Source organism: Vitis riparia, chromosome 7 (genome assembly GCF_004353265.1).
Source record: "Vitis riparia cultivar Riparia Gloire de Montpellier isolate 1030 chromosome 7, EGFV_Vit.rip_1.0, whole genome shotgun sequence".
In the NCBI taxonomy this organism is placed as follows: Eukaryota; Viridiplantae; Streptophyta; class Magnoliopsida; order Vitales; family Vitaceae; genus Vitis; species Vitis riparia.
Window position 1 is genome coordinate 11,476,095 of NC_048437.1, and position 27,361 is coordinate 11,503,455.

The 27,361-nt window shown below is 30.1% G+C and overlaps 1 protein-coding gene and 1 pseudogene across 1 annotated transcript; one reads left to right on the forward strand and one right to left on the reverse strand.

The window, feature by feature from the left end:
* The window catches only part of LOC117918040, a 9,684-nt pseudogene extending 1,462 nt beyond the window's left edge, over positions 1-8,222 (reverse strand).
* Positions 8,223-22,287: 14,065 nt separating this feature from the next.
* Positions 22,288-23,674, forward strand: LOC117919176 (F-box protein MAX2-like). The gene is made up of 2 exons (XM_034836290.1): positions 22,288-22,539; positions 22,878-23,674. The coding sequence occupies exon 2, from the start codon at positions 23,062-23,064 to the stop codon at positions 23,374-23,376; it is 315 nt and encodes a 104-aa protein (XP_034692181.1). The 5' UTR covers positions 22,288-22,539; positions 22,878-23,061; the 3' UTR covers positions 23,377-23,674.
* Positions 23,675-27,361: the final 3,687 nt, after the last annotated feature.

Below are 27,361 nucleotides of genomic sequence, written 5' to 3' on the forward strand. Positions count from 1 at the left end.
AAACTATCTTAAGGTGCATATATGTATACAGGTACAACATGCTTACAGGAAGAAATAACAAAAACCACAAACTACAAGTCAAACACAACCGATCACTACAAATAACTAATAATAAAGGACATATACTTCCCAAACACATAAGAAAATACCTCTGAAACCGAGACCTATATGACTTCATTGAATGTGACTGAAACCGTTCCCTTAGTTCAGCAATCACAGATTTGACCTGAAAATGTCTTTGCCAGAACAAAGCAAACAAAATGAGAGATTGCAGAAATCTACTAGCTTATACTCATAAAAGAGAAAGAAAAGCAAGGCTATTATAAATCATTTTTGTGCAGGATCAAATCCAAAAATAAATAAATAAATCTAAAATAAGACAAGTGAGCAAAGGAAGCTCGTACAGATGTCAACTTTGAGTACTCTGCCCCTGACAGTGATTCCACTGATGAATTGCCCAACAGATAGAGCTGTTACAAAATGAGACTTTTTTATGAACTCATTACCATGAATAAATAAATAATAGCATAATCCTATGAAAAACATCAAGTTATAGCCTACACAATTTATTCTAATAGACTTTAATTACCTAAGCACAACTTTAATGAGGCAAATTAGAATATCTCAGGGGTGAATAAAGGTCTGTTAAGAGTTCTGCTTTGAGCCCAGCGAAGGGAACAGAGGCATGAGCAAGGAAGGATCCCTGAGTTTATCTCCTGCTCTATTCCCCTTGGAGAACACGTCTTATTCTCCTAGCTTCTCTTGCATGCAGTCCTAAGAGTGCTATTGACTTTCTGTATCAATTTACAATCTTAACCATAAATATTGAAATCTACAATTTGAGGCAAGGGATAAGAGGAAACAGGTGAACCTAGAAAATGTGCTGCAAAGCCAGAACCACACAAAACTCCCTATGCCAAAGCAGTTAAGCGCAAGGAAGTTCGAGCAGAAGAGCTTCCAGGATAGCAAGCTAGAGAAAAGGTTGCCCATGCATTCTTTAGCTGGGAGGCAGCAAGGAAAGCACAATAAGACACATGTCTCAGACCTACCTGATAACAGAGAACTTTAATAGTAATCTAGAAAGGAAGGAAAGAGATGCTAGGAGTGATGTAAACTAAAGATGGAGGTCAATTTGCCCATCCATATCATGACCTCTTGCCAGGACAAAGAAATCCAAGGATTTATGGTAATGCTTATGGAAATACTGACTAGTTTAACGGTCATAAAAAAAGTGCCACACATGGGTGGATTGTGATGCTGACATTCATTTCAATACCTTTTAGGTTCCATAAAAACTCTTCCCCATTAGTTTTAATAGATTTGTATGGTAATTCAAATTTGGCATTGTTGAATGGAGTTAGAAGTAGTAAAGGAAGGACAATCTATCACTTAACAATTTTTGAAACATGGCTTGGGATCATAAACATGATGAATTCATTGAACAAGAAAGCCTCATTCCCAGAAAGTAAAAGGAATCCTACGTGATGACAGACTTGGCCTGGCCAAGAGTTGCCTAAAGCCATTTCGTTTTCGTGGCTTCTCTGGTTGTGATGTGTATTCTTTAAAGCCCTGTCTCAGTAAGGTCATATAGTTTTTCATTATTATGAAACATCTAATTGGCAAAGACCAAGCCAAAACTCATCCTTGGAGAAGTGGATCCAGAAACATACAATTACTTGTCAACTATTAGTTTGCAGAGCTTCTAATTCAGTCACAATCCTCAAGTAGAACAAAAAGCATAAATTAAACCTCTACAAAAGAAAAAAGGGGCGGAAAATTATCTTATTTGTTCCAAGGTGGAATCATAAATAAAATATAACAGCAATAATATCTCTCTCACAACCTAAAAAACAGCTAGTTAGAGAAACAACCTTAACAAGTTAAATCAATCACTATCTAGATATGAACTCACCACAAGAAGTTAGTGGAGCTCAATACCAAACAAGTAACAGAAAACAGCTTACCATAGCTGCATCTAACTATGCTCACACAAACCACACAAATGGACAAAATGGAGTATCAGTTCATAATAACTACCTGTCCAAATGGTACATATGAAGGCAAATAAGGCACTCTACGCCATGCCCTATTATTTACACGATCAGAGTTGCTTTTTCCTTCTAACTTTTTAGTTGTTGCTACATCCCCTTTATCCATGTCAGAAAATGGTTTAAGAGAGATGCCATCAGAACCCTCCTGGATTTCAAGAGACTGCGGCTCAACCACCATATCATCTATTGAAGAAGCTAGAGCAGAATCGTTTAGAGATGTTTCAATGGGATCAACTTGTTTTCCTCTGTATTTGCTCAATTGTCTCTTAACACTCTCTAAAGGAACAAGTCTTGAAAGTCTCCAAAAAGAACTCTGCACAGGGCCTAAACCCAGTACCAGTTGCTCCCCCTCATTCTCTTTTGGCTTGTCTGCCCTTAGTTTTCCCCTTTTAAGGTTGATGAATTAATAATTCCAACATCAGCAGGCATTAGTTGTGCATTATAGTGATGAAAATAAGCAGGTGACAAGATGCGAGGCACCAGATCCTCCGGAATGCAGTAAGTCTTGAAATAATGGTGCCATCCTTTTCTATTAACATAACTGAAAGAGGAAATAAGCAGACAAAATTATGCAACGGAGAATTTAATGTTGAAGAAAACAAAAAAGAAGACAACATGGAACTTCTTGCATATGCCAAAAAACCATGTGAAACTTACTCTTTTAATGCAGCATTTCCGACCGGGGGCTGGGAGAATGTTATACATTTGACAGCAACTTTTTCATTTTCTTTTGATAAAGAGGAAGCAGAAATAACTCTCAAAATTGCGAGGGTGGCCAATGCTGCTACCTACAAAATCAACATGGAGCAAACAATAAAAACCAAGAAAATAAAGCTACTGGGTAGAAGTTGAAAAAAGTGCATTAACCAAACTTACTGCTCCACCAAGTGAATGACCACAAAGAACAAGTTTCCGTTTCTTCTTCTGAGCCAGCCTGTACAACTCCAAAGCAGGTATCCCTTTAGCACGAGCCAAGAAACCCTAGAGAAGATTTCCACCAAATAAACATTTACAAAGAAATATCTATATAGAAGAATGTGGATGATATATCAAATTGATAAAACAAGCTCTTAAATCTCACTACGGATGGACATATCATAGGGATATTTTGAAACAGACCAACAACAATTTCATTTTAGAGTAATACACAAAAATTATCACCAAAACATGGACAAAATAAACAAATTTTGGATGGCATTAATAAAACAATAATGCATCATTTAAAAATCGAAAACATTATAAATAAATTGCACACAATGCGATCACTTGATTGTTTGCATTTGACATTTTCGGTTCCAGATGCGAGATCCTGGTCTTTATCTTCTTCAGGGCTTTTTACAGTCAAGTCTTTCTTTCTTGCCTTATCTCATTGCTCTGATTCTCCTCCAGTTTTCCCTACTAAGTTCGTTTGGAATTCTCAGGTCCCTTTCAAGGTTAAGTCCTTTGTCTGGTTAGTGGCACACAAGAAGGTAAATACTAATGACTTGCTACAATTGAGAAGACCTCACAAAGCCTTAGTCCGGATATTTGTAAGTTGTGCATGAGGCATGGAGAATCAACAGATCATCTTTTCCTACATTGTTCTTTGACATTGGGGTTATGGCACAGATTATTTCAGTTAGCCAAGATAGATTGGGTTCCCCCAAGGAGCATTTCCGACATACTATCCATCACTTACAGTGGCTTTGGTTTATCGAGGAGAGGGATAGTTTTATGGCAAGCTGCGTGCATAGCTTTAATTTTGGGTTGTGTGGCGGGAGAGAAATGCGATGATTTTTTAGGATAAAGCAAGGAATCCAAAGAGTCTTTGGGATTCTATTTTTTTTCCTTGCTTCTCTTTGGGCTTTTTGTTCCAAGGTTTTTAAGGGAACCCTCCTTATTGTGTTACAACTTGATTGGTTAGCGGCGTGTAATTCCGATGGGTTGGTTTAGCCTAGAGTAGTTGTTCGTTATTACAGTGTATTTTTTTATTTTTGGTTTCTTGTAGACTAGTTTTCTTTGGTGGGAGGATTCCTCATCCTTCTCTTGTACTTCTTTTTTCTATTAATATATTTCTTTGTCGTTTCCTATCAAAAAAAAAAAAAAAATTGCACACAATGAAAAAGGGGTGGCTCAACAAACATATAGGTTAGCAATCAATACAATACCATATTGATATCACAAAACAAATATCTTCACATTAAATTATTTTTTGTATAATAATTTACTAAAAGTTATAAGTGCCAATGAAATTGTAGAGATAAAAAATGATGGACCTGTAGAAATGCCTGAAATTAACCGATGTATAACTAGGAAATCTGCTAGCTATTGCCCACTATCCTCGTTAATCTTTGGAGTAAAGAAATGTGTTGTCAAAATTATAAGGAATAGTGAGAATAAACAGATACAATTATTTTAATCTAGCTTTCTTGATGATATCAAGCAAGAAATTGTCATTATCATATATCATTTGAGAAACAACTTGTCTTAACCCAAAAATTTCAAATATCTCTATTTTCTCAATCTCTTGTGATATTTCTTGATATTTTGGTCAGGAAAAGTTAAAAGATGAAACTGAAGTTGCAATTTTTCTCTATAAGCTCAAAGTCCAACATCTGAAGCAATATCTCAATGAATATTGTTCAAGATTTTGGTCCATACTGTAGGTCATAATGACCAAAAGTAGATAAGACTATAATCTGACCCGATGAACAGCAGGTTTAAGTTTAGGTGGCTTTGGTTTTGTTTCAAGGGGCTTCATGATGTTCTCTGCATTTTTATTTCTAGCTGCAACTTGGTCAGATTTAATAGCTTCAATCGCCTCAGTATCCTCAACAGCATCCTCATGAAATATGGCACCTTGCAGAATATTAGCATCAGCCATGACATCCCTGAAAAATACAAAAAGAAAATTCATGTTAGGGAGTAATAGACACCCAGAATAATAGAAAAGAGAAATGTTATAATTTTTAAAGAGATAAACACTTAAACAGATGAACAGCAGGTCATCCATCTTACTTATACTGCTTTGTTCCAATAAAGGAAGCAAATAATGTGTCACCTGCTTCTGCCAACAGATACCTGCAAGGAAAACAATGTAAAAAATTAAAAAATAAAACATAAAACCCATATTTGAAACATAATATTTAAACTTCATCAGAAAAAACCTCCATAAGAACATCTTAAACAATTTTATGTTTTACTAATGTTCTGAAGTTCTTTATGTTTAGAATAAAATAAAAGATTGTTGAAATTATCTTGAAAAGCCAAGCGCATGTTATGCAATTATAGACAAAATCTGCCAAGAGTTCTTCAAAGAACAACAAATCACTACTATTTGTAAGATTCAACACTTCGCAACATAGAGATGAATAAAACCGAACTCCCAAGAATAGGAAGGTCTATCCCCAGAATTTAATTTTAATGTAACTTGTAAAAATCAGCAGACAATTAGATGGCAGTTACTGAAAGGGAAATTAAGACATGATATCCACTCGGCAAATGAACAAAAAAACCTGTGAGGAACATGGTCCGAAGAAGGCTGCACGCGCTCTAGATAAACGATTTGTCCTCCAAAGTCAGCCTTAAATTTGTTCACAGCTCGAACGATCTCAGTAGTAGGTCTCTACCATGATAAGAGAATAAATATCATAAATTGATGCAAACTTTTTAAAATATTACAAAAATAATTATAACGAAGAACTGTTCTACCTTACATCTTTTTTTTTTTGTTTGTTTGATAGGCAGAACTGTTCTACCACACATCACTTGAGTAATTGTGTTCTATGATTAAAAGCAGCTCTAGAAAACTACATAACAAGGGAAACTGTAGGAGCTCTCTAAATGAGCTAGAACAGTGACACACACCTATATATCTGAGCCTCACTCAGCACAATGTGGACACAACACAAATGTATATCAGAAACACATTCTAATTTTGTGTTTGTCCTAGGAAAAAATTTATTGAGAAAGTAAAATATGTAAGGCAAAAAGGTTGACAGATCCTTTAATAAAATACTCCTACTGAAGCTATACAAAGTTAAAATTGACTGGGATAGAAAAGCGAAAAAACAGATCCCTTGTTCTATGGAAAAAATTAGTGAAGACCAGATCCATACAGATGATGCCCTTAGATAGTTCTTTCTCTAGGCTACTATACAGGGGGTCATCGTATCTCCAAGAAAATACGTCCTTCTTTCTAGGGTCATTCGTGTCCCTCACAGTCCACAAAATGATTGTAAGTGTCATTATATAGCCAATATATCACCCCTTCCCCTTTTATGACTTACAAAAAAAAAACCTTTTAACTTTTTCAATTGCCATTGCCAGAGTTGATTGTGCACCATTTTTTTAGACAGTTGGTACATCAACTATTATAGTTTTCACCATAAAAGGTTTTCCCACTTTGAGTCAATCCCAATGCCCACTTTTGGGAGGATACCTGCCTTCAGGCGGATACGTCCCTCATAGTAGGTGCCTGAGCAGAAGCAAATACTCAATTCCAAGTGGACCTACAGTGAAGCAAATGCTCACTTCCAAACAACCCATGCTATAGCTATAAAATCAAATTTTATTGCTTCACATGATTAGATATAAAAATGCACAAAAGAATCAGAAAAGTTAACTATTTAAGTAGAGGCCTGTTTGGATTTGCTTCTTTCAATAAGGCCCTAAGTGAATTGGCTTTTGAAAAGCCAAAAGCTCTTTTTAAAGCTTTAACAAGAGTTTCTATACATGTTTGAATAATTTTATTAAAGCTTCTAACCTATAGAAAAGCTTAATCTAGAAGCAAGGACAATATCACTACTTCTAGAAGCCCTAATTTGGTTTATGCAGGAAGTTTTTTCATGTTTAATAAAAAATTCACATTACCAATATTGCTACTTCGAAAACATGCTTTGACATTAGCTTCAACTTCTAATTAGAGTCGTAAACAAAAAGCTATCTCCAACAAAGTCTAAATGCTTCTGGATGTGTTTGGGTAGTTTCACGAAAAGAGATTTTAGTTTAAAAAATAAAAACAGGCCCTTAATATTAAAGCCAAATCAACATTGCTTCCTATAGAGCTCTTCTTTTCTAGCTAATGCAAAAAATTAGTTTCATGTTCAATTGAACTTTTGTCATATCAAGACAGACCATTGAAATCATAGATTTGGTTTCAGCTAAAGCCAAAAACAAGAAGTCATTGCAGATGAGGCCTGAGATGTTTCATTCTGTTAGCAACTAAACAAATCATAATTATTAAACATTCACATCTTTGTAAGGCCAGTCGATAATATGAAATGCAACCCACTGAACATCCAAAGACACATTTTATAATGAACAAACAACCACGTTGTAATTCATTACTAACTTAAAAACTAAGTTACAAAAGTGTATAAAAAATCAGCCTATCAAAAAAGACCTACATAATAAATCATTTATTCACGTGCTTAATAAATTATAATGCAGAAACACTCCAAAAAGCTAAATATTAGAATATTTAGACAGTACATTTTCCCAGCAACCAAACAAAACATAGTTGGAAATATTTCTTACCTTGTAAATGCAATTGATATTCTGAAACACATTTCATCAGATATCCAAAAACACTATTTTATCATTAAAATCCAAAGCTGTAATGTAGTCCAAACTCCAAAACGGAGCAAAAAAAACCCAAACAAAACCACATAAAAACAATCGTATTTAAATATTTAAAACGCACGATTAAAACAACTTCAAAAACGCCTAATATTTAAATACTCGAACATCTCATTTTCCCAGCAACCAAACAAAGCCCAACAGATCCATACCTTGTAAACGCACTCAGAGAGAACCATGCAACAGAGAATTTCCTGCAAATCAGAAATGGAATCGGCCTTAACGGCATGGCAGAGATCGTGAAGCTGCTTTCTTCGGCGCTCGTACTCCTCCTGAAGCTTCTTCCTCTGCTCTCTGTCGTTCTTCCATGGCCACCGCATCCTCCACTGCAGCGGACCCCACGAGACCTTCAGCATCTTCGCTCTTTGGTCTTTGATCCATGATTCCACTCTCTGCTGCAGAGTCTCCATCCTCCATGCGCCAAAATCCTAACTCGAACCCTAACCCTAGCTTAATCGCGATTGATGAGATGCGTTATCCAGAAAGCATATGCCCAGGATGAAACTGAAGAAAGTTTTGGCTTCTCTTGGGTTCGTTTTCTTCGCTTGATTTTCAGGCTTTCGGATTAAAAGTAAATTACCTTAAAACGAAGAAAATAATGTAAATAAATAAAGTTTTATTAATTTATTAATGGTTTGGTTGGAAAATGGGAATAAATTTGAAAATTCTACCATAATCCAAATGTATTAAAATTACTCTGATTGTAAAACTAACTTATAAAGAATTTGATTTTCTTTTACCATGTTATTATCAAATATATTCTATCTCACGTCTTATTTTATATTGACTTATAAACAAACTTATTCTGTATTGACTTTTCTTATTGCATCTTCTAATTTATCTTTCACATCTCTCTTTTCTTTCGTAAAAAATTTAATTTCCTATCTAAAGATGCCTACTACTACCTTCTCACCATAATATCGGTAATTCTTCTTTTACTTTTTACCTTTCCACTCCCATTGGATAGTTATCTTTTATGGATCATTTCTACCATTTCATAAACTCAAGAAAATAACTGTGTCAATCCAATACTAAGGCACTAGGCTCACAAGAGTCAAGGACAAAGCGAGTGATGTTCTTTTTAAAATAGAGGAAATGGAAGGTATGGTTAAATCTCAACTTCTTTACTAGCTTCTAGTTCGTCTTTTAGGAGGAGCGGGAAGCTTTTTAAAGAAATTCAAGGGTGGTTGAAGATCAGGTTTTTCCTTCTACTAGTGTGGTCATTGCCTTTTTTCAAGTGCTCTTTCGTGTCTCTCCCATTTTGTGCAAAAGAAATCTACTTTCTCCCGACAAGCTATTGATGGTCTTCATTGTCCAAACCTCACTCCATTCCCACTATAGGGCTTTATTTGGAATATCTTTTAAGCCTATGGAATGCCTAAAAAGAGAAAAATAAGATAAATTGGAAGTTTTCATCATTTACTTATCATTGCATATTTTTGGTAACAACGGGATTTAAAGTTTTGATTTATTTGTTGTTTTTATTTTTTATGGTTTCTTAAAAGCTAATATCGGGTTTCAATGTTGATAGGTCTCAAACAGAGTTTAATCATTTCATGCTCAAAACTACTTTTACTTTGATACAGACTACTTTTTTTTTTTTTTTTTTTTCAACCCCATTTCTCAAAATCTTTTCCAATAATTTTTATTGAATGGAAAAATTTTGCATGGGCGAATGATATGGTTTCCAAAGAGTGGGGCAAATTTCATAGTTCCTACGTAGAGGAAAGCAATAGCATCGTTTTGGCTCTTAAGATTTTGCTTAAAATACAAATGAGCTTCATGTTTCATTCGGACAAATGAGTTATTATTATTATTATTATTATTTACTATTGCATGCTTTTAAGTCAAACTGTAACTCATTTAACAATGTTTGATATCGTGAAATGGACCATATATGGACATGTTGTTTCATGCTTTTATACAGATGATATCATTTATATTTTCAAGACAAAATTTTGTAGATAAATAGCTTCTATTATGACTATCTTCCCAAATAAATAAGTTTTTTTAAAAAAAAAACAATGTATTCGTATAAATAATATAATATATTTTATTTATTTTGTAGAGGGATTAAGAATATATGAATTATATGGAATTAAAAAGATTTAAAGGAATATGAAAAATATTAAATTAAGAAGAGTCTTGTGGTGGTGTGTTGGAAATTACGATTAATTTCTATATTTAGTGAGAGAAAGAAATAGAAACAAAAGTAATTACTAAAACTTTTTTTTTAGATATTGCATTTTAAAAATATTTATACGAGAGATAAGCATAGCTTTAATATTTTTAAAATAAGGAGTGATTCCTATGCAAAAATTGACTTTAAAAAATATTAATTTTTCAACCTTTTAAAAAAAATATGACTTAAAAGATGTTTTGGTTTTTTTTTTTTTTTTTTTTTTCATTCTCTATTATTATACACAAATTAAGTATTAGTTTTTATATCTTGAATACAATAATAAAACTCATCTTGTTAGTGAATTATTTTTTACCACATTCAATAAGATAATTTAGATTAAATCATAAGTCAAAGTAGTTTGTAATATTTTATCATTAACCTTTTTCCTTGAAAACTATTTTGATAGAGAAGATGCCAATAAGAGGACAAGGCAATGAGATTGTTAATCTAAATGCGCGTATATAAAACATAAATGAGAGTTGCTTATGTCTTGTCCATTGTTTGCTCTTGTTGTTAAACTTTGAAAGGAAGAGCTAAATCGACTTACTTTCTTACCAAGCTCGATTGAAAGGAGAGGAACAAGGTCAACTGGTAAAGGAGGCTCGTTCAATCATTCATTTCTTCTCTTATTGCTACTTCGATGACATTTCCCTTACCTTAGCCCAATTTTCTTAAAAATAAGGATTTCATTGCGTATTTATCCAAAAGCTCACCAGGTCGAGCCTGCTCTATAGCCTACCACACAACCATGTGATGGAGACAATGCAAATAAAGGCCAAGAAGTGTAGTATCCAAGTGGTTGTCCAACCACTCTCGCGGCGGACCTATCTTTATATATATATCTATCTATAAAGAGAGAGAAATATGTGAAAGTAAGAACCTTATGTTATGGTTGTCCCTCAACTTACGACCTTTCCTTCTTCTCTTCCTTCTTACCCTTATTCCATAGAAGTCCCCCCCCCCCCCCCCCCCCCCCCCTCCTTTAGCTATTGCCAGTTGGCCCAACATTTGTTTTGTTGAAAACAACCACTATTCAATAATATTGGAAAAATGGTTGCATAACATAACAACAAGTATTGAAAGTTGGTCGCCTTTTAAGGAAAAAAAAATCGGTTTAATATGAGCTTCTCTCTACTTATAAGTAAGTGAAATCCTCACAAATGAAATGAAAGCGCACAATTCCAAAAGAAGGCCTTGTTGTGTCTTAAACAGGCGAAGCGAGCGCTATCATTTTAAGGATAGACTTAAACCCCGATCAAACTTAGTTAGGCAGAATTTCATGATTTATGCCTTAGCCCTAATAGACGTCTGGTTTGCAACAAGCCCTTATGTTAAGTTGAGTTAGGTTCTACATTTTTTTGTGGGACTATCAAAAGTTAGAGCGCATGCCTCGGGTGCCCTAATTTAATCAATTGGTTTCTCTCTTGGAGATAGATGTAAAGTGAATAATTAAAAGAAAGCAAAAGCTTAACTAATATAAAAAGAAATTGTTAGATTGAAATGAATGTGTTGTTTTTTCTTGGTATATGTTTTTCAAGATAAACTCTCGTCGCAAGCATTCCTATTTTTCCTTTCTTCATTCTCATAGAATGAATCACTTCTTGCATAATAACTATGCTATTAATTATTTGGCATCTAGGTACAAAGCTACATTGCATGGGTGATAAACTTGAGCTATTTTTCTTTTTATCCTAGGACCAAAAAGAAAAGCTCATCCCAAGAGCAAGGGTACAAAACTAGGCCATTCAAAGCAATCTGCCTCACTAGGGCATTCAACTCTATCCATTACTTCAAAAATGGCTCTTATTTTGTACTTACCTTAATGGGACACCTTGCTCCCCTTGTTAAAACAAGATTTGATACCTCTAGTTAGGGACTTCAAATAAAATATTATCCCTAAGGCTTGGGAATTCATTAGCCATAGTGCATGACTCGAATAGCACCATAAATGCCAGCGTTATCCAAAGTCTCCCAATGAAACTATAGAATCTACTCCTTCCATTCTAGAAGGCTGAAAATACAAGATGGCTATCTCCTAGTATGGAAGTGTCCATAGTTTACAACATTTTATGATAAGGGCGTGTAGCTCAATACAATCTAACGCCAACAACTAGCCTTTTGACTACCCTCTTGATGGAGTTAATCGAATAGTATAAGAAGAGAGTTGACATGAATGCATAGACTAAGCTATTGGAGGAATAAACATAGTTAGCCAAGAAGGGCTTGTTAAAGCATTAAAGCCCCCTTTTCCCCATAAATAGCCTATAAAATATAATATATAATTGCAAGTGCTCAAGGAGTCTATCTTTCATGATTCAAGTGATGATCCAATGTTCGTAAAAGAGGGGCTTCTTTGTGCCTTCTTTGTGCCTTAGAGGTTTGGATTAGACAAATAGGTCTTTGGTTGTTAGCACAAAGGAAATGATGGATGTGTCATATTGTTGGCATCGCATCTCACTTTACATCATTTCATCATTTCATTTGTTTGTCCAAAACATCATAAATAGCATGATTAGCTCCAATTGTTAGTTGTTAGTGTGTATATGTAGTTTTATTAAGAAATAGTTTTCAATATTTTGAAATAAATAAAAATCTGACTTCAATATAAAATATTAATATTTAAAATTTATAAATCATATTACAAAATATAAGTTAGATTAAATATATATATATATATATATTCCCCTCAAATATTTGTTATCTTTGCTTGTATTTTCTACTTGTTTTTTCCATAAATTATAAGCCTGATGTTTTATTTTTCCTTAATTTACATGTCATTGACTTTTATAGTATTAATTTTTTAATTATATTTATTTTTTATAAACCAAATAAAGTCTTTTATGGACAAATGATTATATTTTCAATATATTATCTTTGTTAGAGATCAATACTGAGTTTTATCATCAAACTGTTTAACTGGACATAAAAATTATAGCGTTGTCCTTTTAAAATATTAGAAATTTGTTAATTCCCTATTATTGTTTCATCTTTCTTCTATTTGTCTTATGTATTTGATATTGTCCGATTATTTATTTAATTAGTTATCAATAAATTTCTATTATTTTGGAGATCCATGTTATATTGATAAAATTTAGGCAAGTTATGTGAGGATGTTGGTAAAATTTGGAATGCCAATGGACTCATTTATCCATAGATGAATGTAGAATTGAGTCAAATTTTGTCAAATTTTTTTGGTTCTTTCGTTTTATGGGTTGTGAAAACATTAACATATGGTCAACTACTTAAACCCTGCATCACATAGGATGGATTACTAGTTTTAAATAAAAATCAATATATGTTCTAATTCTTTTTTAATGTAATTTTATTCATGAAGGATTATATTAAAAAATAACACTCATATTTGTAAAATAATCCACCCTCTTTTAAAAATCACAAATGTTGAGTTTGTAAGTATAATATTTATTTTCTATATATATATATATATATATATATATATATATATATATATATATATATATATATTTTTTTTTTTTTTTTTTTTTTTAAGTTTTAGGATTTAGGCATTATGCATGTTCCAAATTAATGAATTGATAATATATATCATTTATGATTTGCAGAATTCAATTGTATTTGATTTAGTTTATTTGATGTTTTTAAAAATATGGGAATTTGGGTATTGAAGTGTGTTTAAAATAGTAAATTACATATTTGTAATTTTTTGAATTTTCTCTATTTGCTACTAGTCATAAATTTGGGGTAAATTAATTAACCTTTCAACATATGTATTAACTTTTGATTATGATTAAATTTCCTACTTTAGGGTAGAATTTTTTAGAAATATTAGGGATTTTAAAACTTTGCTTTCTTTCTTGTATGAAATATTTATTGATTAAGAATAAAAAAAAATTATTTGAAATCAAGTTATAAAAGTAGAAAATTTTATTTTATAATATAGTGTAGGCAGAGAAATCTTTGTATAATGGTTTCAAATAATTATTATTATTGAGAGATATTTCATGAGTTTGCTAAGATAAATAAGTTTTAGGTTTTTTATTTATTTATTTATTTTGGAAATGTCTTTGAATGTATACTAGTGGTGAGACCAATAGTGGAGCCTGAAATTTTTCCTCGGGGCAAGCATAATAATAACCATGTATGAAGTTTAGAAGAGTTTGGTAACCTTGTTCTTGTTCTATAAATTGTCGAATTTTAGACTCTAATCATTAATAAACACAATATATCAAATTTAAAAACTTAAATATCAAAACAAATATAGATTTCTTAAAATAAAATAAAAATTATTTAGAACATTCAAAGGAATTTTTCAAAGGGGTTAAAAATAATATGAAAATAAAAAAATCTCACTAGTTAATTTTCAATTATTTTAATAATATTATAGGTCAGAAGAATCTTAAAATAATTCATTTATTTCAAACAACTAAATATGAATTAGTTGAAAGTGATGACATTTTTTATTAAATTATTTATTATTTAAAGTATTCTATAAAACCAATTTTTTGTAGTTCAAATTAAACACAAATTCTCCAAATATGCATGATTAAATAAAATTTTATCAAAATTTAAATAACATATAATTTGATATAATTATATAGTTCATTTGTGAATTAGTTTTTATTTAATTAAATTTTAAAAGCAAACAAATTTAAAATTTTCAAACTTAAAAGCAAAGACAACCATACACTAAGAAATTTATTTAATAAATGTCAAATAAAAAAAGGGAGAATTATGTTTTAGGGGTAGATTGGCCCCAAAATTAACAAAAGGTTCGTGTAACTCTTCAAATTGAGTTGAAAGATATGAATTAGTAACGGACAAATATACCCTTTAAGAACACATATAAAATATTTTATAAAATTAAGTTAAATAATTTTTTTTCAATAATTTTTTTTTCAAAAATACTAAATTAAATAAAAGTGGTTTTCAAAAATATTAAATTAAATTTTTTTTTTCAAAAATATTAAATTAAATAAAACTATTTAAAAAAAATATTAAATTAAATAATTTTTTTAAATATTAAATTAAATAAAAGTATTTTTAAAAAATATTAAATTAAATAAAAGTATTTTTAAAAAATATTAAATTACATAAAAGTATTTTTTAAAAATATTAAATTAAATCAAAAATATTTTTAAAAAATATTAAATTAAATAAAAGTATTTTTCAAAAATATTAATTTTTTTTCTCAAAATCAACAAAGGACATTTTTGGAAATACTAAAGGATAATATCCTTCAACTCAATTTCCATACTTTCATTGAGTCTTGGGCTCAATTTGAAGAGTTACACGGACCTTATGTTAATTTGGGGGCCCATCTACCCCTAAAACATAATTCTCCCATAAAAAAATGAGAGAATTACCGGATATGGTGGACTAGATGTGATATACGGGGAAGGGTGGTCTCTTTGATCATTCTTAGGGAGGACAATAATAAGTTTAAATACAAAAATTGTCCTTCAACTAAAACTTTTAAAATTCAAAGCATATTTAAAGCACTTCACTTGGTTTGTTAGGACATTTATGGCGTAGAGACCCACATTTATTGTAATTTAAAATTCAAAACATTTAAAACAATTCACTTGTTTGTTATGGCATTTATGGTGCGTGGCCCACAATTGTTGTAATTAGGGGGTTGCTATTTGCAACATCCCTTTTGCTAAACGTAACATTTTTTTGTCATATTTTTTTTTTCTTTCACATATACCATTTTTAATAAAGAACTCTCTCTAACCTCCTTTCAACATAATAAACCTAAATTCTAGTTAATTAAGGTTGCAAATCACATACGAAATACAATGAATGATGAAATTCAATCATCTGATGACAATTTTCATGTAAGATTTATAACTTTCATTTTTTTTTATAAAGAAATATATATATTTATCAAAAAAAAAAAAATCAACAACCTGGGTGGGGCTCCGGCGTCTTGGGAGAAGGCAGCGACGACGACGATTAGGGTTTGGAGTAAGGATGTAAGTCGACAACCATCGGCGGCGGTCGTTGGGCTAAATTTTTGCTTATAATAATTATAAAAATCATTTTTTTTATTGTTTATAATAGTTACTAAATTAATTTTCATTTTTAATAGTTAGAAAATTCTTCATGACATAAATTTTTGAGTCTTTACTTCGCATACACAAATAATTATTACATTGCTCATATTCTTAATCAATCTCTAGTTATTTGCAATATTTTTGTTTGGGTTACAAAAAAAATAATATCGAATACAATAAAAAATATTTTTTAAAAAAACCATTCCAATTAAATATTGTTTATTTTAAAATTTTAATAATAATTTTTATTTAAAAAATGTGAGTTATGAATTTCACATTAAAACATTGAATATAATAAAATCATTTTACATAATAGACTTTTGGTGAAAAAATCATTTTATAATTTATTATTTAAATAAATTATTTGTTTTAAAATATAAGAAGAATATGAAAAACAATTGAGTGTAAAAAAATAAAAGAAAGGAAAAGAAAACAAAAAACAAAGTTTACGTGGGTGGGTAGAGATGAAAAGGAAAATAAAAATAAAAGAAAAAGAATGCTAAAATGTAGGGTGGGGTTGGGAAAGAAAAAAGAAAAAATAAATAAAAAAGGGGTGCATTTTGGACTTGAGGTTGGAGAGGAGAGAGAAGGGAGAATGAATAAGGGAGGGTAGTTTAAGTATGTGAAATGCTGGATTAGTAAAAATAGTGTTGCAAATAGCAATTGGGTGTAATTATTGATATTGAAATTTTAAATGAAAAACAATTCACTTCACTTGGATTTAACCCTTACAATTATTATATATAGTATAATTTGTTATTTAAATTTACTATTTAAGACAAAAATACTTCTAAAAAATATTTTCAAAAGATCATTTATTTTCATTCTAATTTTTTATTTTATTAAGAAAAAAAAGTTTCATAATTATATAATAAAAATGATGATTTTTTTTCATATATCTATATATATATATATATATATATATATATTAATTTTAAATTGATAAATTATATTTTGTATTAAATTTGAGGAAGATAAAATGTTTAGGGTCTGTTTGGCTGCTGTTTTTGAAAACTATTCTGAAAAACAATTTTTGGTGTTTTCAGAAAAAAAAAAAAAAAATTATGTTTGGGAACTGGATTCTGGAAAACAGTTTTTGTTCTAAAAAAAAAACATGTTTGGTTAAGTTAATAAAAAAATATTTTTTAGAACAAGTAAAATAAAAAACATATTTAAAGGTTTTTTTTTTCTTCAATTAACTTGATATCGTAAGCATATAAATAATTTTTAAATTCACATTTTATTAAAATTTTAAAAATTATTCTCATATTTATTTACACCAATTATAATTTTTGTTAACTTTTAGTAGATAAATATGAACATGGAATATGATATAGATAAATAAGGTAAAAAATTAATAAAATAAAATATAATTCAAATATAAATATTCTTTATTAGGACAATAAAAAAATATTCTTTTAAATTGTTGTTTTCTATGGGATGAAAGCATTTTGATTTAGAATCTTAAAATAATTCATTTATTTCAAACAACTAAATATGAATTAGTTGAAATTGATGACATTTTTTTTATTAAATTAATTATTATTTAAAGTATTCTATAAAACCATGTGATTTTTTATAGTTTACATTAAATACAAATTCTCCAAATATACATAATTAAATAAAATTTTATCAAAATTTAAATAACATATAATTTTATATAATTATATAGTTCATATGTGAATTAGTTTTTATTTAATTAAATTTTAAAAGTAAACAAATTTAAAATTTTCAAACTTAAAAGCAAAGACAACCATACATGAGGAAATTTATTTAATAAATGTCAAATAAAAAAACATGAGAGAATTACCAGATGGGTGGACTAGATGTGATAATTACTGGGAAGGGTGGTGTATCATTCTTAAAGACGACAATAATAAGGTTAAATACCAAAATTGTCCTTCAACTAAAACTTTTAAAATTCAAAGCATTTAAAGCACGTTACTTGGTTTGTCAGGACATTTATGGTGTGTATGCCTACATTTATTATAATTTAAAATTCAAAACAGTCAAAACACTTTTGTTAAGACATTTATGGTGTGTGGGCCCCATATTTATTGTAATTATTAATATTCAATTTTTAAATCAAATTCTTGGATTTAACCATTACAATTATTATATATAATGACAATATAATTTGTTATTTAAATTTACTATTTAAAACAAAAATACTTCTAAAAAATATTTTCAAAATATCATCTATTGTATTTTTTTTACATTTTTTTATTTTTATTCTAATTTTTAATTTTATAAAGAAAAAAACAAGTTTCATAATTATATAATAAAAATAATTTTTTTTCATATATATAAAATTTAAAATTGATAAATTATGTTTTTGTATTAAATTCGAGGAAGATAAAATGTTTAATTTTTTATTCGGATTATCTAAAAAGAATAAAAAATGATGGAAAATGTTTAATCATTTTTTATTTTTTGTAATAAAATAATTTTTAAAAATTTATATGATTTTTTCCTTTGCATAGTGTTTTTTTTCTCTTCTAAATTTTCATATATAATTTTTTTCCTCAATGTATGAGTGGATGACGTTAATACATTTGATATATTAAATATTAATTATGTATAAAAAGTGATCTTCAAGATTATTACTTTTATTATAAAATAAGATACAACAAAAATATGTTATAATTACAATATGAATACATTTACATTACAACACGTTACAATGAAACTTAATTGGGAAAATTTTGAAATTTTTTATAAAAGTGATAATTTTGTATGATTATACCATCTTTAATAACATACTTATATTATAAATCATTTTTGAAACCAAATGAAATACTAATTTGAATTTATGAGACTTGTAGTTTTTTTTTTATATAAAAAATTATTAAATAATTTCAATGCACCAGATGAATATTATTAATATACTAATACAATGTGTTAATACCAATAGGGCATGAATAAATATTTTTATAATTATTACTTTTATAATGAAATATAGGTACGACATAAATGCATTATACTTACAATACAAATACACTATCATTACAATATATTATAATATAATTTAATTTATTTTTGTTTAATTTTTTTACATGCTATATTACCCAATAAATAGTTGCGAGTTATTCCGTTTAATAGTTGTGTGTTATTCAATTGAAGATTTATATATTATTCAATTGATGAGTGATTGTGAAAAATAATTATTCATTCTATTATGACAATAAAGTTTTTAATTGTATATTTCATATATAAAATGATATAATAACCTTAGGATATGACTTTTATTTATGAGATATTGGAAATTATTTTTTTATGAGGTTCTTTAAAAAAATCTCAATTTTTTTTTTTAAAAAATGAAAAATTAGCAATTTTTTAAACACTCATTTGATTATTTAAAAGTGAACAAAAATTTTTTGGGACCTAATAAATGTACTATTAATGACTTTTACTTATCATCATGTGTGGGTCCCACATCATTAACAATCTCAAATTTATTTATAGATAATATAGAAAACATATTGAATGGTAAAATTGTCATCTGAAAATTATTGTGATGAGTGACCCTTTCTAGTAATTATCACATCCAGCCCATGTGGTGATTCTCCCAAAAAAAAAGAGATAATGGTTGCATTAGAAGAAAAATAAAAATAAATAAATAAATAAATTATTGAAATTCTAATCTATCATTAGCAATTAAAGGGTAAGTGTTATTTATTTCATTAATTAACATTTAGTTATAAACATTCAATATCCACTAAGAAATAGGAATGGAAACAAAATATTTATTTCCATTCCCTATTCCTACGTACCAAACGCCCCCTCAGTTATTTATTTATTCAATTTTAGGGGGTAGAGGGGTAAGATTTCTATTTCATCTTATATTTTTAAAATGATTAATTATTTAAGGGACTTTTTTTTCTTTTTGGAATTTTAGGGGCACCTGCCTTAAGATCCACTCGTAAGTGAGGTAGTAAATTGTTATATGATATTCTTTTAGAGGAATATGTTTAAGTAATTTATTCAAACATTTATTTCATTATTTTATCATCTTAGACATTGTTTTTCAATGATAATCTTAATTTTGGTTATTGGTGTTTCATGCAGCAAATTTTTTTTAATCAAAAATGTAGAATATTTGATGCATCATCATCGATATGGATTGATTTTCAAGAGAATGACATTAGAATTGTTTTACTATGAGAATTTGCATATGTAATGAATTCATGTACTCTTAAGATTGACTCTTAACTTGAAGAAATTTTACTAGATGTTCAAAGTTTTAATTTTTTAATATTGTTTGAAACGTTAAAAATATATTTTCAACCTAAGAGAACATTTTGGTTAAAAATATCATACATTTTTTTTATTAATACTTTATATGTTATTGATAGATACATAATCAAAATTCATGTGAATAATTTGCTTTATAGAACTTAACTTGATGGTTATTTGTAAATGAATCATAACTGTACTTAAGCTTTAGTAAAATTTTAAATTCAAAGAAACTTAGTATAGGTGACCATTTTGATTTTGAGTTCTTAAGGGCCCATTGAATAGTGTTTTTTAGAATCTGTTTTTAAAACTTAAAAAAAAAAAGTATTTGACAAGATGTTTTAAAAAATAGATTTTAAAAACAAAAAACAAAAGCTTGTAGAGATAAAAGAATTTTTATTGTTTTTAGAATGAATATCTTACTTTTATTTTATACAAATTTTATAAATTTAATTTATAATAGTATGAAATTAAATTGAAGTTAAGTTTTATTAAAAAATAAATAAAACTACAATTATGTATAAGTTAAAGATAAATAATTTTTTATTATAGTGAAACAAAAATTTCTATAAGATATAAATAATTTTAATATTCATTTTTAATACAAGTCAAATAAGTAAATTATTATTTTTTATTTAATGTTTGATAATGATTTCTTATGTTTTTTTTAGAAATTGTTTTTAAGTTTAAGAATCAATTTTTTTTTAATGTTTTATAAAAATAAGGATATTTGATAAGTTGATTTTATAAAAGGATTTTAAAAATAAAAAACAAAAAGACTTGTTTGGATAAATTGTTTTTTTTTTCTTCTAATTTGTAAAAACATTTTAAATTCAATTTATATAATATAATTAATTAAATTTAACTAAGGTCTTATTGAAAATGAAAACAATTTTGTAATTATATAAAAAAAAAAAATCAGTTTTTAGTAAAATATAATTAGTAATATTATAATAAAATCATAAATAGGAGAAACATCAAAATCAACTTTCTCTTCAAAATTTTCTCCAACTTTATCATCATCTGCTAAGCCTTTAGATCAACCCTTTATTATTCCTATAAATGCTGCAAAATCAAATATACAACTAGCTACACAGAAAAAACAATGTTAAAAGAAATACAACTTATATTAGATAAACTTCGTATAAATGATATTAATCAAAATAAGAATCAAATTCAAACTATAACAAAAGGAAAATTAGAAATCAATAAAATAGAAAAACAATTCAAAATGTCTTCAGATTCAAACCCCTCAACAATCAATGCAATTTCTAATAATTTTGTAAGTAAAAAAAATTATTATTCAAAACCCTCTTTTCCTGGTGTTCAATTAGAATAAAGAAATTATCAATTAGCTACTAGCTATGATAATAGTAGTTTTTATGAATGAAATATAGATGGAATGAGTAAACATCAAATAATTAATTTACTTCATGAAATGATGATGACTGCTAATGCTTATAGAATCAAGACTAGTAATTCTGAGTTTCATGTTGCTAGTGCCTTGGTTATAGGATTCACTGGTTTGTTTAAAGGTTAGTGTGATCATTATTTGAGTCAAAATGATACAGAATATATATTAAATGCAAAAAAAAAAAAAAAAATCAAATAAGAAAGAACATCAATCCAAACTTATAAAGAAGACGCTATCAATATATTAATATTTGCAATAACAAAACATTTTATAGGAGATCCAGTCTATTTTCAAGAAAGAACTTCTAAAATCCTTAATAATTTTAAATGTCCAAAACTTCAAGATTTTAAGTGGTATAAGGATATGTTTTTAGTCAAAGTTATGTCAAGACATGATTGTGGAAGTCATTATTGGAAAGAAAAATTTATATATGTGTAGACCCCTCATACGGTGAAGGTCTTGGGGGGTTTTGATTTTTTTGGATGATTATTCTTCTGACCACCCCGGGAATTAAGCCGGGGGGGTGGCGGAGAGATGGAACAGAAGATAGAGAGAGAGGTGACAGAGGAAGGTAGCTGGCAGCTGCAGGAACGGCGAGACTTTTCAGAGAGGCTTTTCATGCTGGTCTAGAGGATTTTTTTAAGGGGGAGATATTTTGACAGGGGGCGGCTGTTCTCGAGCTGGAGAGAAAAGGGAGCAGAGAAAGAAAGAGGAGAAGAGGAGAGTTTGGTCTCTTCTCTGGATTTTTCTCTCTAGAAATAAAAAAAAAACAGGAGCTTTTCGGAAAGGAGTGGCGGAGAGGAAGAAGGAGAGGAAGAAAAGGAGAGTTGGGGGCTCTTATCTGGAGGGGGATTTTTCTCTCTGGAAATCAAAAAAAAAAAGAAAAGAAAAAGGAGAACAGAGGAAAGAAAAGGGAGAAAAGAAGGAGCAGAGCGGAGGAAAAGAGGAGTGGGGAGATTGCAGTGGGGAGCGAGGACAGAGGGAGCCTCCAGAATTTTCCTGAGAGTAAGCTTTTCATTATTTTTTTTTGTTTCTTTCTTTGTTTTCTCTTCGCATAGTATTATTGAGATGCATTGTTGCGAATTTCTGGATGGATGATGCTCTATCCCTCCTGGCCAGCTGCTCCTCTTTCCCTTATGTGTATGTCTGAAGATTGGTTTAATTCCTTTTTACTTTCTCTGGGATATTTTCAAAGAAAAGAGACTCTCTGGCTCACTCTCCTGCAAGCCCACTAGCTAAGAGAGGAAGCATTAGTTTTTAATGTTCCTTGTATTTCTCTCCTTCCATTGCTCTGTTTCTGCTGCTATTCTCTCTGTTTTTCTCGTTTGGTTTCTCCCGAATAGGAAGCCGTAAAGGGGAATGAGTCCAGGGGATATCACCACGCAACTCAACCCTCACCAGTCACCATTCTCCCTTTGTTGTATCTTCTCTTTGATTCCTCCCATTTCCCCGGCTTTCTACTCCATAGATCGAAACTACGACTACGGCAAATTATAGAAGCAGCTGCTGTATTGAAAGCCTACCTCTATGGCTGAAGCTATTGCCGGCGGTGCTACTGCTATCCATGATCTACTGGACGTGATTCTGAAGAGCATATTGGCGAGCATGATCGACACCAGGGCGAGGAACGCCGCGACGCTGGTTGACTGGAAACGGCTGGTGCCGGAGAGGGGCGCGCGGACCTCCCTCACCCTCCGTGGCGACGCCGTTCACAGCAATCCCAACCACTCCGTCCACCAAACAGCCACTACTGGAGATGAAGTCCGCCACCCGTCGCCGCCGCTGCCGTCGTTCCAGGACCGCGCCGCTGTTGCCGCCGCGAGAAGGTGGTTCCAGGTATAGCAGCCACACGCGGGGAGGGAGCTAGGAAAGAAGGCTGAAGATGCAGCCCAATGGATAGGTAGTTGGGCCTCTCACCATGCTCCACCAAGATGTCCCAGGCCCACGAGTACTCCTTGAGGTTTCTTCCCTCCCGAGACCCATTCCTAAAGGCCCAAATTTGCATATCCTTTATCCTAAACCCCTCTCTAAAGCCCTTTAGTTCCTTTTATTCATTCTTTTTTATTTCATGCACACGTGCACTATATTATTCACTTATGTGCTTATTCATTCATCCAAATTCCAAATATTCTCAATATCAAGTTCTCAATATTAAGTGGTTATTATTACTACTATTATTATTATTTCAATTTTCCAGTGTTTAACTTTCAAAATTCATATTCTCAATAGTTTCAATTTTCCAGTTTAAGTTTCAAAATCCATATTCTCATAGCTTAATTGTCCAAAGTTCTCTTCTTAAATCTAATTTTTGAAGTTTCCTTTCCAAAGTTAATTGTCAAGATTCAAAATTTTAATCTAGTTGCCAAAGTTCCAATCTTTAAAACCAAGTTTTCAAAAACTTCAACTATCATTATTATTAATATTATTCCATTTAGTTATTTCAAAATATCCTTCCTTATACCATTCTAATTTTCCAACCTTTAAATTCAATTTCCGATTTGAAGAAATTCCAAAATTCTCGTTCATTCATTTGATCATTATATTCGTTGTTATTATCGTATTTATTTATTTCAAGTTTTCCTTCTTTAAACAATCTTAATTTTCTGACTTTCGAATTCGATCCCAACTTCCGAAATTTTAAAATTCTCATACCCATTTATTTAAACATCATTATTTATTCACTTGCTTATCTTTAAAATTCAATCTTTAAACTACTCCTCAAAATTCCGATTTCTAAATTTAAACTTCAATTTCCGAAATTTTAATTCTCAATATCAAAATTTAATTCTCCATTATTATTTTATTTATTTATTCATTTTTAAAATTCAACCTTTTAAGAATCTTCAAATTATCCGATTCCTAAATTTAAATTCCAATTTCCGAAATTTTAATTCTCATATCAGTTTATTTAATTATCATTATTTTATTTATTTATTTAAAATTCAACCTTGTAATAATCTTCAAAATTCCGATTTCTTAATTTAAATTCTAATTTCTGAAATTTTAATTCTCACATCAATTGGTTTAATGATCATTATTTTATTTATTTATTTTAAAATTTAATCTTTGAATAAGCCATCAAAATTCTAGCGTTTAAATTTAACTACGATTTCTGAAATTTTGTTTTTCATATCAACTTATTTTATCAAAATTCCAATTTCCGAAAATTCCCATGCTCACTTTAATTTATTTAATCACTAATATTTCATTCATTTATTCTAAAACTCCATTTTTAATCAATTCTTTAAAACTTCCAATTTCAAAAATTCCAAAATTCAGGTTTTATTTATTTAATCATTATTTTCATTATTATTATTATTTTATTTATTTATTCTAAAAATTCCATTCTAAACAATTCATTAAAATTTCCGACTTCCGAATTAAATTTCTATTTCTGAAAATTCCAATATTCACATTAATTTATTTAATTATTATTATTATTTTATTTATTTATTCTAAAATTCCATTTTAAACAATTTATTAAAATTTCCGACTTTCCGATTTTAATTTCTAATTCCAAAAGTTCCAATATTCACATTGATTTATTATTATTATTTTATTTATTTATTCTAAAATTCCATTTTAAACAATTCATTAAAGTTTTCGACTTTCGAATTAGATTTCTATTTCTAAAAAATTCCGATATTCACATTAATTTATTTAATTATTATTATCTTATTTATTTATTCTAAAATCCCATTTTTAAACAATATATTAAAATTTCCACCTCCACTAATTCCAAAATTCCAACATTCACATTAATCTATTTAGTTATTATTATTTTATTTATTTATTCTAAGATTTCATTTTAAACAATTCATTAAAATTTCCGACTCCCGATTTAATTTCTAATTCCAAAATTCCCATTAATCTATTTAATTATTATTATTTTAGTTATTTATTTTGAAATTCCATTTTAAACAATTCTTCAAAATTCCAATTTCTGAACTTAATTTCTGATTTCCAAAATTCTAACTTCTTTCAAATTTAATATCCAAAATTCCGATTCTTAAATTTAATTTTTCAAGACTCCAATCTTCAAATAATTTTCGAGACTCTAATTTCCAAATAAATCTCAAAATCCAGTTTTCTCTCGAATAGCTTTAATTCTACTCTGATTTTTGAATAATGTTCTATTTCTTTTGATTTTTACACAAGCAAGAATGATGAATCTTCATAATTCCGAAATAATGAGATTCGCGAGATTAATTCAAGCAAGATCAATCGGGCTTTTGGTGGGGGCCCACATATGTGATTTTATGACTGACTGATTGATTAATTGATTTATTTACTATGCTTGTTTGATTTATTCTGTTCCCTGACATGCGCATAATTTTATCGATTCGTCATTCACTAATCCTGATTCATGATAGCGCATTCGTGATTGGAGGACCAGGTACGCATCCACTCATGTTTTGTTCATTCTTTATACATGCTCTGCTTCCCACATCATGCATGATTAAGGTGGGTATCCATTGACTTTCTCATTGATTGCCGCGTCAGCTTCTTTCTATTAGTAGAGACCCGTTTCTAGGGACTTAGAGGGGTGCTATGGTTTTTACCGTACCTTCCTAATAAGTAACCTGACCCCCGAACCCGATCCGGTTTTTCACAGACCACCTTTTCCGAAACAAGGAGTCACACTTAGGGTTTTTCTTTCTTATTTTGTTTACCCTTTTAAAAATAAAACAAAAATAAGTGGCGACTCCAAGTCATTTTTAACCAATATAAAATCATTTTCAAAGTAAAATCGAGTTTGCCACCGAGTGGGAAACGCATGAGCCGAAATGCGGGGTCCACAAAATGGCGACTCCACTGGGGAAGATTTAGAGGGTCAAGCTTGAACTTAGAGTGAAGCAAACGTGACATTTGATTGGATGATTAGTGGATGCTCATCTCTTGATTGTACATTGAGGATTCCTTGATGCATGCTTAGATGTCGTATTCATTTGAGATTTTGACATGCTGGATTATTGATGATTGATCTTATTGCATTGCTTAGCGTATTGATTCTGATTTTGGCATGATTGTTCTGATCACTTCACATGCATACACTCACCATTGTATATCACTCAGCTTGACATGTTGATTCTCTGACTCGTATGCTATTTTGATCGTCTGTAAGCATGATGTTTGTATCACTATTCGTCTTGGTTGTAGTATTCTCGCTTATCTTGTGTGTACATGAGTGATATATCCTGCTCTGCCTGACTGTATGATGCATGACTGCCCTCCCTCTGCATGATTGCATGCCGTCTGTCTATGTGGGTCTCACTTCTATCCCCCTATCTCCAACTCTCTTGGTTTCGGTCACTCCTATCATCTTGGTTCTCGCTATTGCAAGTGTGAGACCTTCTATGTGCTTGCTCTCTGACCGAGCCAGAGATTAGGAGTAGGGTCTAGCGACGGGCTATATCGATGTACGGGAGCATTCTGGAGGAGAACGACACTTTGATGTCGATTGGAGTCCGATCATTGAAGACCTGTATAGCCCGGAGCTAGGTTTCATGGATATTTGTGCGACCAGTGTGTTTTCTCTTCTGCTCTAGATTCATAGGGTTTTCGGATGCACCCACACCATCACTGTGCACTCTAGTTGGCTATTGAGCGTTGAGAGTTTGAGAGGTTTCACCATAGGAAACCCCCTGGGATGTCGAGGAAGTGCATGTGTGGAAGTGATTACCACCTTGCATGGAAGCGCCCCGTCTCTTCGGAGGCGTGCAGAGGGTTGCATACCGCCGGAGGGTATGATCGCTTCTGCTAGGGATATCTTGAAGTCCACCCTTATCCATTTAGAGCCACCTTGACCTCGTAGGTTGAGCCGTAG

What these genes read in the sequence shown, in the direction of transcription:
- LOC117919176 (XM_034836290.1), top strand. Translation starts at nt 23,062, where the DNA reads ATGGCTGAAGCTATTGCCGGCGGTGCTACTGCTATCCATGATCTACTG.